The following is a 16,859-nucleotide window of genomic DNA, read 5'->3' on the forward strand; positions in this document are numbered from 1 at the left end:
GAGGTCTGTTCCTCACTCCTGCCTGTTTGTTTCCACTTGTCACTTTGTGGGTTTGCTGGTTGACTGAGTCTTTCCTGCCCAGGATGGTAGCACAGGAGGCAGGACTCGGCCGTTCACTCAGTGCCTGGCACTCAGTGCAACTTACTGACTGTGGAGGAGTGAATCCAACCTCTGTGAGTTTTGCCAACAGTCCAGATTCAAAGTGTCTAGAGTGGCTAGAGTGTCCCTCTGCTTCTAGAAACTAATGAGGAAGTGGGAGCTGGGAGGCCCCTATCCCAGGGTGACCGAGTTACGCGGTTATGTAAGTCAAGCTTTGGGTTTCTGGCAGGAGATTACAATGCGTTTGGCGTGGACTCTGCCCTGGTGCTTATTCAAGAGAAATAACTGAAACTCCTCACTGGGAGCAGGACTTCCGCAGAGGCTCGGTTCCAGAACCTTCCTGCCCTGGTCCCTCCCCAGAGGAAGGGAAGTCCCCTGAAGGCCAGCTCCAGGAGAAGGGAAATGGGAACCCTACGCAGAAGGAAGATTCCAGGTTCCTGCAAACCCAGGATTATCTTATCAGTTTGGAGGGAGGATGATTGTTGACAATTCAACAATGGAGACTGAGCCAGCAAATTCAGGCCAGAGAGTGGTCTTTCCAGGTTTCGTAGTCGAAGATCGGGGACAGGGGTGAGGACAGTGGGAATTTAGCCAGACTGGCCCACCTCTCTGCTTCATCCTTCATGATCTTTGCAAAATAACAATCAGAACTTTTCTAGGACAAACTAATTTAGTATGCTGCTGTGCAGGACCAACACAGAAGGATACAGACCTACCTGGCCCTTGCTCCTAGGAATCTCACACCTGAGACAGCCTCAGGATCTAAGTAGTGTCTGTGCAGGGGTGAGACTCCACTATGAGGGGGGGGGGGCCGTTTAGCAACTTTACACCCCCTGTTGCATTTAATCCTCACTTTAGCCCCCAGGTGTTGGCTCTACTCCTCCCATGAGACTCCCTCTCCTCCACACCCCCCAGGAGGAGGAGGCTGACTCTCAGGGCAGGTGTGCGGGTTCCACCAGGGCACAGCCGACCAAGACCAACTTGAACTCCGGTCTACCTGGCTTCAGGCCTGAGCTCTTTCTGCCACACCTGTTTCCCCCACTGGAAACTACCCATCACCCACTTCCCAGCCCCCCTGCCCCTCCTTTGGGAAGAAAAAAGGTATCATTTCTTTAAGATTAAATGATCAGCCAACTAATCTGAAACCGCACAAACATATTTCCAAAGAATCTGACTGGTGTTTACCCACACTCTCCTGCCAAATGCCAAGAGCCTTTTGCTGTAGGTGCACAGCTGCGGATTCCCCCGTGATGGCGGGGCAGGGATTGCGCTGAAATACCAAATTTGAGCCTGGGAAAGTGACCTTTGGTCGGCCCTTTCCTGACTGGCTCCTTGCTGTCACCACCGCCGTCACAGCATTGCACTTCCTCCACGGGAGGCTTGATGCAAGCACTGGGAACTGTCGCATGCCCTTTATGAGGGTTGCTATAGTGATTTCCAAAGGCTGGGGGTGGGGGGGGTGTGCCTTGCCCCATGGGACACAAGTAGGAGGAAAAGTGCCCAGATTCATCCGGGTTCTAGTCTCGACCCCTGCTCTTGAGCACGGAGCTGGGCCAGCCCTCCCTGGGCTCTGCTGGCCCCGAAATCTCTGCCCTGGATTGAGCTCTGCCCTTGGCTTTGCTTGGTGCTCCTTTTGATCAGTCAGGCTCTAGTCAAATGCCCGCTCCTAGAGGCCCTTCCCCGTCATCCCAGCTCAAGTTCTCCATCTCCCCCCGCCCTCTAGAACCGTCCCTGGATCCAGTTTTTCTCCTTTGCACTCGCCCTGGCAGTCTGAGGTTGCCTTGTGTATTTGATTGCTTCTTTATTTTCTATGCCCAACAGAATGCCAGCTCCATGAGAAAGGTCCTCATGGGGTTTGGTTTCCAGTGTCCGCAGCCCTAGAACTGTGCTGGCTCATCGCCGGTGTTCACTAAGTGTTTGCTGAGTGGACAAAGGAATAATCTGCCTCGATTCTCCACAACCCTGTGCACTAGTGTGTTAAAGGAAAGATGGTTGCAAATTCTTTGCAGCTTCTCCCAAGGAGAGGTGGGGCCTCCTCTTTTCCTTCCCCTTGAGTCTGGACTGAGCCTGTGACTCACTTTGATGAATGAAATTGGGTGTCAGAAACGAGGCCATGTGACTTCTGGAGCTAGATCTTACGAAACCTGTCAGCATCTGCCCGGGTCTCTTGGAACATTCTTTCTGCGCAAGCCAGCTGTCATGAGAGTCTGACTAGCCTAAGTCCACCATACGGTCAGGAAGCCCAAGCAGCCATGTGGTGCCAGATGCAAGTGAAGAAGCCATCTTGCACGTCCAGCTCCAGGCACCCTGGCTTTGCAACCACCTGAGCCCAATCAATGGACACAACTGTTAGATAATAAGTCAATTTAAGCCATCACATTTTGAGGTGATGTTACACAACTGATAAGGTAGGAAGATAACTCTTCATTTTTCAGATCAGAGAAACCAAGGCACTGAAAGATCCAATGACTTACCCGAGGTCAGTCGGCAGAGTGGGCACTCCAGCTCGGATAATCTCCAAGGCCTGTGGCTTTTAACCTCGTGGTCACATCATTGAATTAATTTATATGTTCCTCCTGATTTTTTGTTTCACATCAGTTTCGGGTTGAGAACTGGTCCTGAGAACTTTCTGCCTTCTCATTGTAGATCTTCATAAACAATGAGTGGCATGACGCTGTCAGCAAGAAGACGTTCCCCACCATCAATCCCTCCACTGGGGAGGTCATCTGTCAGGTAGCTGAAGGGGACAAGGTGAGAACTGGTGGCTTACCTCGGGGAAGGGGTGGCAAGGGTAATTTAATTTTCTACTTAATATGTTCTTGTATGATGGGAGCTTTGCCGTGTGTGTATTGCTTTCAAAACTAAAAAATGGCAATTAAAATTTTTGAGTAAATGAATCAACAGAAACTCTTCCTTGCAGACAAAGGTGCTAGTATGCGAGCTCACTACATACTGTTGTGGATTGTAGACATGGAATTGAACTTGAGAACATCTGCTCCAGTCTCTCCTTCCCAGAGCTAGATGGAAATCTTGTTGAGTAGAATTTGGGTTTCCTGAGATCTAGCTCAGGTGTTGGTAGTATGTCTTGTTTTCATTATATATACTCATAGTAATTACATAGTAATAGTTAACTAAAATTTTTTATATTATACTTTTAATAAAAATATGTATTAATAGAAAAGGCATTACAAATAATTCAAGAATACCTCCTTCCCTCTGCTTTAAGACAGTCTTCTACATTCATGATTAAGGCCTGCTGCCTTTGCTAAAAGCAAATGAGAATACTCTTCTGGGTTGTAGGGTAGTCTGACAGCAAATGTGATGAATGAGAACCGTGCTCCCTACTTCCTGAGATGCATCTCTTATCAAAAATGCTAGCTGGTTTAGCTGGGTTGATTTTACAGCTTCCCAAGGAGAGGGAAGCTGGTACACCTGCACTTGCTGGACACTGCCAATTGTCTGAGGGGGAATGTTAATTAAGTTCATGGAGCTTGCTTCCTTAGGAAGGGGGAACATGGTCAAATCCTCAGCACTGACCCCGGAGTGCCTTTCCCTCCAAAACTCACTGGGGGGTTTTGAAATAAAAATACAGAAATGGAAACGCCAGGGTCCTCATTCCCTCCGTGACTCCTGGGAAGGAGAGCCGGAAGCTCAGCAGGTGGAGCCCTTTGGGGCGGGGAAGGACTGTACAGGCATTGCTGTTGGGCAGTGGGGTGGGCAGTTTATGGAGGTGGCTGTTGCTCAGAAGGCCTGAGCTGCCTCGCTGGGTGTTTTCCAGGAAGATGTGGACAGGGCAGTAAAGGCTGCTCGGGCCGCCTTCCAGCTGGGCTCGCCCTGGCGCCGCATGGATGCCTCCAACAGGGGTCGGCTGCTGAACCGCCTGGCCGACTTGATTGAGCGGGACCGGACCTACCTGGCGGTGAGTTCTCAGCCCCCTTCCCTCTTGTCCCACATGGCGAATGGGTTCAGAGCATCCCATAGACAACCAGGAAGGGGCCACAGTGCTGACAAGTAACTGGTCAGAATGGCAGAGGCTGGGTCCCTTTGGGATATGTCCTTGCACCAACCAAAGGAGTCTCTCTTTTGATGCAGTGGGTTTGGCTAAGCAAGGAGACTAGGGGAGAGAGGAGAGCCATGTTGGGGAGCCTTCCCAGGAGAGAAACCCCCAGGGATGGACACATCTCCTGTGCATCCTTCTCCCTGGCTGCCAGAGGCAGAAAAAGCCAGGAGGCAGTACCCCTTCCTCTCGCCTATCCATTCTGTACATAGTGGCCAAAGTGACCCTTCTAGAAGGCAAATTATGTCATGGAGCTCCACTCCGAGGCCTTCCATGGCATCCTGTATCCTTAGGATAAAGTCCTGTTTCCTCAGTGTGGCCTGCAAGGCCCTGCCTGGTCTGGCTCCATCTCCTAACTCATGCTGGACCATGGCCCTCACACATAGCTCAGCTCACCTGCCTGTGCCCAGCTTCTTGACTACCAAGCTGCTTTGAGCATCAGGGCCTTTGCACATGCTGTTCCCTCTGCCTGGAGTGTTCTTCCCTTCATCGCCATTTGTACCTTCCCCCTTTGCCCAGTCACCTCCTACATGTCCTTCAGGTTGGAGTTTCTCAGACTGGATTGGGCAGCCTGGCCTTCTTCTTCCTAGCACTCTTAACCCATGTGATTGATGATTCCTATCTTTCTTCACTGGCTCTTTGCTCTGGAAGCTCCTTGTTAGTCTCTGTATTCCCACCCTGGATCTGGCATAGAGCAAACTGAAAACAATGTGTTTGTGAAATGACTGACTGAGAAGTTGGTGCATCATTCTCCTCATCTCCCTGCTCATTCTCCCTGCCCTGCCTTTGGAGAGGGAGGGCCACTGGCCCAGAAATGCTGTGATATTCAGTGGCCCCAAGTGGCCACAGCCTTTCTTAGCCCATGCTGAGCCTCTATGTTGCTTGTCACTTATTTGCTTTGTTTCATTCCTGTGCCAGTATGTCTGTGCTGATCTTGTTCTTTTTTTTAGGCCTTGGAGACCCTGGATAATGGCAAGCCCTATGTCATCTCCTACCTGGTGGATTTGGACATGGTCCTCAAATGTCTTCGGTAGGGCCTCAGGCTTCCTGGTCTTTGTCCTGGCCATGCCAAAGGGGAGGGAGTACTGCTGGGGAGGTAGAAATAGGATAATGTAAACAGATCATGAGACTTGGAGAAATGTGTTCTACTGGACTCCATCTCAGGGGAAAATCCCTCAGTACCGAAATTATAATCCTATACTAGAGGCCCAGTGAATTTCGTGCACTGGTGGGGTCCCTAGTGGCTGCCGGCTGCCGGCCGGGGCCTCCCTCCCTTCCCCTGGTGGCCGCAGCTGGCCAGGGCCTCCTCCTTTCCCCCAGCTGACCCCACCCCCTGGTCGAACTCCCAGACGAATTCCAATAAATTTATTATATTTATATAATAAAAGCCTAATATGCAAATTGTCCCCTTGGGCAGTCGTTCAATTGGGAGACCGGGAGTACGACCACTCGCTATGATGTGCTGACCACCAGGGGGTGGCACAGAACATGGCAGGCATTGGCGATGCACTGCAACCTCTTGCCGGCTACCTGGGGGCAGGGGTGACGGGGATGGAGGTGCGGTGAGAATGCAGGGTATCTATGAGCCCTCCCCACACCTGCGCAGCCTCTTCCTGGTGAGCCGGGCCGCAGCCACCGGGACCGCAGGGGCCAGTCGGGCTCCCTGTGGGTTCACACAGGAGCCCGTCTGCGAGGCCGGCAGGGAGAGAGCGTGCTGCCCGCCCGGCTTCCGTGTGGTGCCGCTGGGCAGCCCAGAGGCCCATGGTGCACCCTGGCCTGTGGTGCCCGGCCACACTCACTGTATCTCCACGTGGGGACTCAGGGGGAGGGGGGCGTGTGGGGACCCGGGGGCCCAGGTGCTGCCCAGGGCCTAGAGGTCAGCTGGGACCTGCCCTTCCACACCAGACGCTTGCGCTTCGATTGCCAGCCAGGCCTAGGGACTGCGCCCGTGTATGAATTTCGTGCACTGGGCCTCTAGTCTAGTCATAAATGTTTCTCAATTCTTGAGTCAGTTTTGGTAATTTACGTTTTAGTTGGATTTGTCCATATCATCCAGGTCAGGGGTAGGGAATGTATAAGGCCTGTGAAACCATTTTGTCTGGCCCTGCCAAGGCATTAGGGTAAGTTAATTAAATATCTGACCAAATATAGCAGCCTAATGTTTAAGTTGATCATTTTGTATGGCCCTTGAATGATGTTCTAAATATCCAAATGGCCCTTGGCAGAAAAAAGGTTTCTAGGTTGTCCAGTTTATTGGCTTCAGTTGTTCATAGTATTCTCTAATAACCCTTTTTATCTCTGTGAGTTCGATCAGAATATCCTCACTTTCATTTCTGATTTTAGTTATTTATGTTGTCTCCCTTTTTTCCTTAGTCTAGCTGAAAGTCTGTCAATTTTGTGAATGTTTTCAAAGAACCAACTTTTGACTTTGTTGATTTTGTCTATTATTTTTTATTCTCCATTTCATCTATCTCTGCCCTAATCTTTATTTCCTTTGTGTTAGTTTGATCAAAAACATTTTAGTGACCAAGAAATAAAAGATGAGGAATGGGAGCTTTGTTAGAGCTCTTTGTCAGTCTGATCTGGACCCACAGGGCAAGGACTCTTTAAAAAAAAACAAAACAACTTTTTTTTTTTTGTATTTTATTGATTTCACAGAGGAAGGGAGAGGAAGAGAGAAACAATGGTGAGAATCATTGCTCAGCTGCCTCCTGCATGCGCCCTACTGGGGACTGAGCCTGCAACCTGGGCATGTGCCCTGACTGGGAATTGAACTGTGACCTCCTGGTTCATGGGTTGACATTCAATCACTGAGCCACACCAACCGGGCCAGTCAGAACTCTTAAAGCCACTAGGTCTCACTGCTGCCCACTCCTACCCCTAGCTTCTCTCTTTTCTCGACCACCACCAGACTCCTTCAGGCCAGTCTGCATGTTGGAATCTGACTGCCCACACGGGGACTTGCTTCTCTCTGTGATTCTAGCCAGACCAAGTGGCATTCTCAGTCTCTTAGAGATCACTGTGCAAGTAACAGCTGTTTCCCCATGACCACATGGACTGAGGTGGAGAAGGAGAAGCAGTACCAGAAAAGTCGGGTTGGGCAACCTAACAGGTTCTCAGCCAGGGCAGCTATGTCACTGGGAGACAGTGGGCAGTGTCTGGAGACATTTTTGGTTGTCACAACTGGGTGGGAAGGGGTGCAGCTGGCATCTAGTGTGTAGAGGCCAGGGACGCTGCTAAATATCCTCCAAGGCACCAGATTTCCTGAAATAAAAGCAGACCTGAAAGCTCCCACCACAAAGAATCATCCAGCCCCACATGTCAACAGTGCCCCCATCGAGACCCTTGACGCCCCAGAGCGAGCAGCCTGGCAAGTCTCGGGCAGCGCCCTCGCCTCCCTGGGTTGCAGCAGTGTGCCTTTGTGCTGATTAAGTAACTGTTCTGAGGCGTGCAAAACATATAGTACAGACCTGGGAGGAAGGGAACAGCGACGCCTTAACCTGGATAGGTTGGCAACTCCCTGGCTAGTTTTCTCCCAGGGTCACAAACCCTGGTCAACTTTGGTCTCAGGCTAACTGTCAGACACAGTCATTTCAGACATCTTTCTTTTACATTTTTCCGACTTCCCTGGAAACTTAACCATCACATGCTATGCACACATGCTGCTCTTTTCTCCCCTATTTGCCGGATCACTTGTGTCCCTGTGTCTAGGTAATAAGCTTTGCGAGGCGTGGGGCCCAGCTGATGACTTGTTTTTCTGGTGACTGCTCTGCATACAGGAAGTGCCAGCTGTTAGATGGGTTTGCACATTTCTACCAGATCTGACCCACGGTTGTCAGATGCTGGGCTGGTGCAGCAGTCAGTTTAATAAATCTGAATGCTTATTAAAAGTACCCATTCCATGCCCGGCTGGTGTGGTTCAGCAGTTGACGGTTGACCTATGAACCAGGAGGTTACGGTTTGATTCCTGGTCAGGGCACATGCCCGGGCTGCTTGATCCCCACTGAGGGGCATGCAGGAAGCAGCCAATCAATGATTCTCTCTCATCATTGATGTTTCTGTCTCTCTTTCTTTCTGAAATCAATAAAAATACACTAAAAAAACAAACAAACCGATTCCTGGGCATCCACCCCAGAGAGCCAGCTTGAGAAAACGAAGTGGGCTCTCGGAATTTGGTGTTTTCTGAGCATCCTAGGTGAACGTGGGAATCAGAGGTTAGTTCCCTGAAGTGGATTATTGTGACCTTAGCAGTTAAGTCGTTCTGGGAACAAGCCAAGAGCAAGGGCAATGATCAGAAACACCCAGGTAGACAGTTTGAGGTTTCTCTTTCTGCTGGGATATACAGGGGTCCCTGACAGTCACTGATTAAGTCTGGACTTTTTCTTTTAAAGTTATTATGCCGGCTGGGCCGATAAGTACCATGGGAAAACCATTCCCATCGATGGGGACTTCTTCAGTTACACCCGCCACGAGCCTGTGGGTGTGTGCGGGCAGATCATCCCGGTGAGTGTTAGCCTTATAATAAACCAGTGAAGTGTATCGGGAGCGCCTTGAGGTGTAGCAGTCTCCAGCAGGCTCGGGGGTGCAAATGTGGGCTTTGACAAAGCCAGCTTGGGTTCAGGGCCCTGCCCCGCCACTCATGAACTTTGTGACCTTGGGGTGAGTCACTGTCCCCCGTAAGCTTGAGTTTCCTTATCTGCAAAGTGGGAGGGAACACAGACCTGTCTTAGGGGGGAAGGGCAGGGAGGACTGAATACAACAGTTTAGCTTCATATGAAGCAGCACCCAGGAAAGTGAGTCCCTGTTTCACCCTGCCTCGGCCATCTGTCTTAAAGCTACGATTGAGTTGGGGGAGGGGGACAGAAGGGGTTCAGGGAGTCACTCTCTGTGGCCTGGGTCCAGGAGTGACTATTGTTTACTGCAGTGGAACTTTCCGCTCCTGATGCAAGCGTGGAAACTGGGCCCTGCCTTGGCGACTGGGAACGTGGTTGTGATGAAGGTGGCTGAGCAGACGCCACTCACCGCCCTCTACGTGGCCAACTTGATAAAGGAGGTGTGTGGCTGTCCGCCTGGACCTCTGGGTGCTCTTCTACAAGCTTTCTCTACTGGAGTTCTGAGGAGGGTCCTGGGTCCAAAGTGAGGGGTGTTTGCAGAGCAGGGGCGAAGCACCCTGTCACCACACTTCAGCCAAAGAGGCCCCATCTTCCCTGTTTTCTACTTTGGGCTTCATTGTAAGACCCCTTTGAATAATGAAATTGTTCCAAGTGAATACCAGGGGGGAGTGACAACAGCCACAGGGAACCCCGAGACACGTGCTTCTTGCTGTGCTGTTAGCATCCCGAGCGGCTCCCCATAAGACTCCTTCTGCTCACCTGTGTCCGGGTCCCACTGCCGTGGCGTCTCTGGGAAGGGATGTGTGCTCCTCTGCCCAGGCTTTGGAGTGGGAGAATGATGCCGTGTCTCCTGGTTGTTTGCACACAGGCTGGCTTCCCCCCCGGCGTGGTTAATATTATTCCTGGATTTGGTCCCACGGCTGGGGCTGCCATTGCCTCCCACAAGGATGTGGACAAAGTGGCCTTCACAGGCTCCACCGAGGTAAGGCGTCCCCAGGACCTCAAGCTTGCTGGGTGTTGGGTTCAAGTTCTCACTATCCCGAAAGGATGATGCATTCGAGATACATGTGTTCATTCAACAAGTAGGTACAGTGGTGGCTTTGTGCCTAGCTGAGAATGTAGAGGTGAGGAGCACCCCATCCTTGCCCAGTGTGCCGTGTGCAGGGGACCACACGCACACATCGTGGGAGGGAGGCAGGGTAGTGGGTTTGAGCTCTGCTAGACATGGGTTGCCTGAGTGTGAATTCTGACTCCACGTTAACCAGCTGTGTGACCTTGAGTAAGATGCAGCCTGAGATGCAGCTCCCACACTTTTAAAAAATATATATATTTTTATTGACCTCAGAGAGGAAGGGAGAGGGAGAGAGAGATAGAAACATCAATGATGAGAGAGAATCACTGATCGGCTGCCTCCTGCACGCCCCACACTGGGGATTGAGCCCACACCCCTTCAGACCGCAGGCCGACGCTCTATACCAGGGGTGGGCAAATTTTTTGACTCGAGGGCCACAATGGGTTCTTAAACTGGACTGGAGGGCCGGAACAAAAGCATGGATGGAGTGTTTGTGTGAACTAATATAAATTCAAAGTAAACATCATTACATAAAAGGGTACGGTCTTTTTTTTTTTTTTTTAGTTTTATTCATTTCAAACGGGCCGGATCCGGCCCGCGGGCCGTAGTTTGCCCACGGCTGCTCTATACACTGAGCCAAACTGGCTAGGGCAGCTCCCACACTTCTAAATCAAGGAACAGGGTCGCTCCTACCTCTGAGGCCATTGTGAGGATTGAACTCAATGCACACAAAGCACTTAGCACAGTGCTAGTTATGTAGGTGGCGCTCAGTGTAAAAGCCACACAGCAATAACTCTGCTGTGTCATACTATCACTGTCATCCTAAGAGCTCAGGGTGGGGCAGCGATGGTACGTGGATGGCCAGATTTGGCGACATTCTCCAGGTCTCTTATAATCTAGCTTCTCACTTGAGTTGTGGGTCCTCTGTTGTGTCTATGAGAGCATTTGGTTGTTTCTCTCTGCACTGAGAGCTGGTCTCTGTTTCTGCTTCCCGGCAGGTTGGCCGCCTAATCCAGGTCGCTGCGGGGAACAGTAACCTCAAGCGGGTGACCCTGGAGCTGGGGGGGAAGAGCCCCAACATCATCATGTCAGATGCTGATAGTAAGTTTGCAGGGCGAGGTTTGGCCATGAAGGGAGCCACTAGCTGTCCATGCTGTGTTCCCTCACCTGGCAGTCCTTATTGTCCATCAAATCCATTTCTGGGCCAGGGCCTCGGGATGAAGGCCAGGCTCTTCAGCAGGCCCTCCAGCCAGCACGACCCAGCCTCTCCCGCTTCTCTCCTCTCTGCTCCCTGTAACCCAGCCAGCTGAGCTGCTAGTGCCCAGCTGTGCCCACGCTTTCTCAGACCAGACCACTCTTCTTCCATGACATCCTTTCTCCTGGTCCTACTGAGGAGCTCCCAGATCTGCCCTTCTCGAGGGAGCCTTCCCTGCCCGCCATAGGCTGGCTGGGCTGGTCCCCCAGCTGCCCCTGGTTCCGTCACCACTGTGATCATGTCTGTCTGCCACTGGGTCTCTACACACAGAAGGGAGAGCTCTGGTCCTTCTTGTTCTGGCACATGGTCTGGCACCCAGCAGGCGCCATGCTGTCGGTGGCGTGAAAGGGTTGAGGAGGTCGGCAGCCACTGGGGCCAGGGTCGTCTTTCTCTCCTAAGGGTCGTCTCTCTGCCTCCCCAGTGGACTGGGCCGTGGAGCAGGCCCACTTCGCCCTGTTCTTCAACCAGGGCCAGTGCTGCTGTGCAGGCTCCCGGACCTTTGTGCAGGAGGATGTTTATGCTGAGTTTGTGGAGCGGAGCGTTGCCCGGGCCAAGTCTCGGGTGGTTGGGGACCCCTTTGACAGCCAGACTGAGCAGGGGCCGCAGGTAAGCCGCAGCCACAGGTGGGTCTGGGTGTCTGGAACCAGCATGGAGAAGTAGAAAGGGCCTCGGACTCAGAGTCAGGCAGGAATGGCTTAAAGTCTAGGCCAGTGATGGCGAACCTATGACACGCGTGTCAGAGGTGACACGCGAACTCATTTTTTTGGTTGTTTTTTTTTTTTTGTTAAATGGCATTTAAATATATAAAATAAATATCAAAAATATAAGTCTTTGTTTTACTATGGTTGCAAATATCAAAAAATTTCTATATGTGACACGGCACCAGAGTTAAGTTAGGGTTTTTCAAAATGCTGACACGCTGAGCTCAAAAGGTTTGCCATCACTCGTCTAGGCTCTGCCATGTACCAGCTGTGCATCCGAGAAGCCACATGCCCTCTCTGAGCTGCCATTCTCCCATCCTTAACACCTGCCCTTCATAATTCAAGGTGGCTGTGGAGTGGAAATCAATGACAGAAAGCACTTTGTAAATTACATATACATAGTAAGTACTAGCAGTGTCTGTGCAGAAGGAAATGCTTGCTTCCTAGACCTTGGCCACCTGTGAAATGCATCTACCGGGACACATGGATCTGTTAACCATGGTTATTTCTGGAGAGTGGGGTCGTGGGTCATGACATGAGAGGGGAGGGTCTTTAGTTCATTTTATACTCTTCTGAGCTGTTTGATTAAATTTTTTTAACCAGGAGGATGTGTTCATTTTAATCAATAAAACTCTAGTCAATGATAATTATAAGAAAAAGAAAACAGCACCTCTCTACCATTTCCTCTGCATCCTGGTCCTTTTTCCAGCATTGTCCCTAGACCCAACCTGCCCTGGGCTCACTCTCCACAGGGCCCTGCGCTGGCCTCCTCCAGCTACCCTCCTAGGGACAAGGAGTCTGCAGGGTCTGGGACGCTCCCTGCTCCCGCATGGCCCTGAGCCTACTTCCAGGGCCCATGGGTGCCTCTCTGCAGGCTCCATCCTCCTGAGGGAGGTGTCTGTGCTGCAGGTGTTCACTCCCCAGGCGCCAGGACGGCCAAGGAACCTTTTAAAAAAAATTAACAGACTATAAAAAAAAACTACAGAAAAATGAGCAGAAACTATAGAGTTCCCATTTACCCCTTAACTCCCCCTTCACCCCCTAGTTTCCCGTTACTAATATCTTGCATTAGTGTGGCACATTTGTTATAATTGATGAGCCCATATTAATGCATTATTATTAACTAAGTCTGTAGTGTACCTTAGGGTTCACCCTTGATGTTTCACATTCTGTGGTTTTGACAAATTATAAAGATGTGTCCACCATCACACTATCATACAGGACAGTTTCACTAAAAATCCCCCGTGCCCCTGCTCATCCCTTTCTCCCTCCCCCTAACTCTGGCAACCACTGATCTTTTTACTTCTCTACAGTGTTGTCTCTTCCAAAGAATGTCATGCAGTTGGAATCATACAGTATATTTTCTGATGGGCTTTCCCCCCCAGATTGGCTCCTTTTACTTAGCAATGTGCATCTAAGGGTCCTCCCTGTCTTTTCGTGACTTGATAGCTCATTCCTTTTAATGGCTGAATAATATTCCATCGAATGGATGTGTACCACATTTTGTTTATTCACTCATCTACTGATGGACCCATGGGTGGTTTCTATTTTTTGGCTATTTGAACAGGGCTGTTAATGAATCTCAACATCTCTCTTTCTCTCGTTTTTCTTTGTGGTTTGTGGATATTTAATTATTTAGTATTTATTATGTATATGTAATTTATAAAGTGCTTTCCAAATGTGTATACAAATTTAATAAAACAAATAATAGGGGGTGGGGGCATGTGCTGGGGGGACAGGAGCAGGCGGTGAGAGGTCAATGGGGGATAAAGGAGACATGTAAAACTTTCAACAATAAAGAATTTTTTAAAAAGCCATGGTACATGCCGAACCGGTTTGGCTCAGTGGATAGAGCGTCGGCCTGCGGAATGAAGGGTCCCAGGTTCGATTCCGGTCAAGGGCATGTACCTTGGTTGCGGGCACATCCCCACTGGGGGGCGTGCAGGAGGCAGCTGATCGATCTCTCTCATCGATGTTTCTAACTCTCTATCCCTCTCCCTTCTTCTCTGTAAAAAATCAATAAAATATATTAAAAAAAAAATAAAATAAAATAAAAATAAAAAGCCATGGTACATTTACATACACACACACAAACACACACACACACAATTTAATAAAGTATTTAAGTAACATGTAAGATCCCCCTCCACCTTGTTCCCTTTCATGTCTATTCTCCATAGGTAACCACACTCACACAGAGTTAGGTTTCTATATGTTTTAACAAAAATAGGATTATGTAATATGTATTGTTCTACAAGCTTTCTCCCCTCTTTACAAAATATCTTAGGCTATCTTTCTATGTCAGTCAGTTCACAGATCTATTATTAATGACAACACAATATATGGATGTACCTGAGTTATATTAACCTGCCCCTCTACTAACGTATACTTAGAATTATTTCTGTTTTTTGCTTTTACAAAGTGCTCCCCAGTGAATGTCCTTGTTTAGGTCCCTTTGTCATATATAGAATGAATTCCTAGAAGTTTAAATAGTTGGGTCAAAGGGGATGAGCATTTAATTTTTGGCTGATATTAATAAACTACTTGCCAAAAGAGCTATGCCAGCTTATAGTCCTCCTTTTTAAAGATTGAGATATAAGTGACATAGAACATATTTATTAGTTCTAATAATGTATGAATATTAGTGTGTTCGACATATCTTTGCCATCAACGTATTTTCTCACTATTTTAAATTTTTAGTAATTTCATAGTTGAAAAATAAAACCAGAGGGTTTGCTGTACAGTTCTTTGAGGGCCAACGAGGTTGTTTGAACTGTTTTTTTTTTCTTTTTTTTTTTTTTAAAATATATTTTATTGATTTTTTACAGAGAGGAAGGGAGAGAGATAGAGAGTTAGAAACATCGATGAGAGAGAAACATCGACCAGCTGCCTCCTGCACATCCCCCACTGGGGATGTGCCCGCAACCCAGGTACATGCCCTTGACCGGAATCGAACCTGGGACCCTTCAGTCCGCAGGCCGACGCTCTATCCACTGAGCCAAACCGGTTTCGGCTGAACTGTTTTCTTATATTTATTGGCCCTTTGTATTTCCTCTGAGCCTTGCTTATTCATTTCGCAGTTGTCTCCTTGTCCGTGTGGTTCTAAGCCTGGAGCTAGGCGAGGTATGGCTCTAGCATCTCTAACTCTGGGCTCCTTCTCCTGCAGGTGGATGAAACTCAGTTTAAGAAGATCCTTGGCTACATCAACTCTGGGAAGAAGGAGGGGGCGAAGCTGCTGTGTGGTGGAGGGGCGGCTGCTGACCGCGGCTACTTCATCCAGCCCACTGTGTTCGGCGATGTGCAAGATGGCATGACCATCGCAAAGGAGGAGGTTAGCACGGGGCCTGAGCTCTGGGGAATGTTCTTAGAAGTCGATAATTCAGTCTAACATCTTGGCACTGTGACCCAACAGCTGGCTTTGGCCAAATCCTGGCTCTGTTCCTAGGACAGGTTATTTACAATTCACATCCGATCTCGTCACTCTCCTCTCAGGGCCACTGATGACGTTTCGACCACGTACAGTTTCCCCAGTGCTTTCCCCTGAGAGCTGAGCGCAGCCGCACCCGAGAGCAGCAAGCACACTTAGCTCCCGCATCTTGGTTTCTAAATCCCATTCTTCACACAAAGGAACCAGGATTCCTCGAAGAAATGGCTAATTCCAGGGAAAGTACAAGATAAACCTGGAATGTCCTGAGAGCAGAGACTGTATTTTGTTCAGTTGTTTCTTCAGCATCTAGTGTGTGCCTTGCTGAGTGATTGACTTAAATTTTAGACATTAAGTCTGTGTAACATGCCAGTAATGCAGTCATTGCAGAATTGTTTAGAAAGAGTATACATATGTCAAGCACGTGGCACATGGACGGTAACTGACCTCATTAACTTCCTTCCTTTTGGGTTTCAGTCAGCTTGGGAGCTGTTGTCTCTGGGACTATTAGGGTGCCTCTGGGGACTCTGGGAAAGCTGGATAGCAGGTGGTTCCATGTCTCCCACGCCCTCCCACTCTGCTCTCTCACCACAGATCTTTGGGCCAGTGATGCAGATCCTGAAGTTTAAGACCATAGAGGAAGTCGTTGGGAGAGCAAACAATTCCATGTATGGGCTGGCTGCAGCTGTCTTCACAAAGGACTTGGACAAAGCCAATTATCTGTCCCAAGCGCTCCAGGCTGGCACTGTGTGGTAAGAGCCTCCCAGCAGCCCCTCACACCCAGGCAGGGGTCCCCAAAGCCAGGGTCTTCCAGAATCCAGTGCTTACATCCCAGAATTTGGGGTACTGGGCTCAGGGAATGTGTGGTACAGTAGACAGATGGAGCTTCCCTGCTCCTCTCCAGGAGACTCAACTTCCCTCCAGTCCACATGCTCGTGCAGTTCTTCTTGGGCAGCAGATGCATGACCAGGGGCTCCTTACCAAACTGTAACAAGGGTGGGGGACCAGAGCTAAGGGCCCTTTACAGGATCTTAAAAGTTTAGCATCTCCCCCACACTCATTAGGATGGCTGAAATTTCAAAATCCAGAAAATACCAAGTGTTGTGAGGATGTAGAGAAATTGAAACCCTTGCACATTGCTGGTGGGAATGTAAAATGTTACAGGCACTATGGAAAACAGTCTGACAATTCCTCGATAAGTTAAACAGAATTAGCATAGGACCCAGCAGTTCCACTCCAATGTATATACCCAAGAGAAGTAGAAATACACATCCACACAGAAAAGTGTACCCAAATGTTCATAGCAGATTATTCACAATAACCAAAAGGTGGAAACGGCTTAAAAGTCCATCAGCTGATGAATAGGGAAACATAATGTGGTTTGTCCATGCAGTGGAATATTATTTGGCCACAGACAGGAAAGAAGTATTGACACATGCTACAACATAGATGAATCGTTAAAACATGAAACTAATGAAGAGCCAGACACAAAGGGCAAATACTATATAATAAGAAAGATAATTTGGAAATCGACCTATAGCAGAATGCCTTGTTTTTCTATTATTTACCGTGCCCCACTAGGGGCTGGTCGCTTATAATCTACACCTAAGCTTCATAGGTACTTGAGGTGTTCATGGC

The 16,859-nt window shown here is 49.2% G+C and overlaps 1 protein-coding gene across 1 annotated transcript in view; it reads left to right on the top strand.

The window, feature by feature from the left end:
* Positions 1-2,725: 2,725 nt before the first annotated feature.
* The window catches only part of ALDH2 (aldehyde dehydrogenase 2 family (mitochondrial)), a 17,272-nt gene continuing 3,138 nt past the window's right edge, over positions 2,726-16,859 (top strand). Inside the window, exons 1-10 of the mRNA XM_023762673.1 lie at positions 2,726-2,850; positions 3,878-4,018; positions 5,107-5,186; positions 8,548-8,659; positions 9,081-9,209; positions 9,638-9,751; positions 10,840-10,942; positions 11,518-11,702; positions 14,964-15,128; positions 15,816-15,973. Of these exons, the coding sequence (XP_023618441.1) occupies positions 3,944-4,018; positions 5,107-5,186; positions 8,548-8,659; positions 9,081-9,209; positions 9,638-9,751; positions 10,840-10,942; positions 11,518-11,702; positions 14,964-15,128; positions 15,816-15,973 (1,121 nt within the window). The 5' untranslated portion in view covers positions 2,726-2,850; positions 3,878-3,943. The remainder of the gene's footprint in view (positions 2,851-3,877; positions 4,019-5,106; positions 5,187-8,547; positions 8,660-9,080; positions 9,210-9,637; positions 9,752-10,839; positions 10,943-11,517; positions 11,703-14,963; positions 15,129-15,815; positions 15,974-16,859) is intronic.

This window comes from Myotis lucifugus, unplaced genomic scaffold (assembly GCF_000147115.1).
Source record: "Myotis lucifugus unplaced genomic scaffold, Myoluc2.0 scaffold_256, whole genome shotgun sequence".
Taxonomy (NCBI): domain Eukaryota; kingdom Metazoa; phylum Chordata; class Mammalia; order Chiroptera; family Vespertilionidae; genus Myotis; species Myotis lucifugus.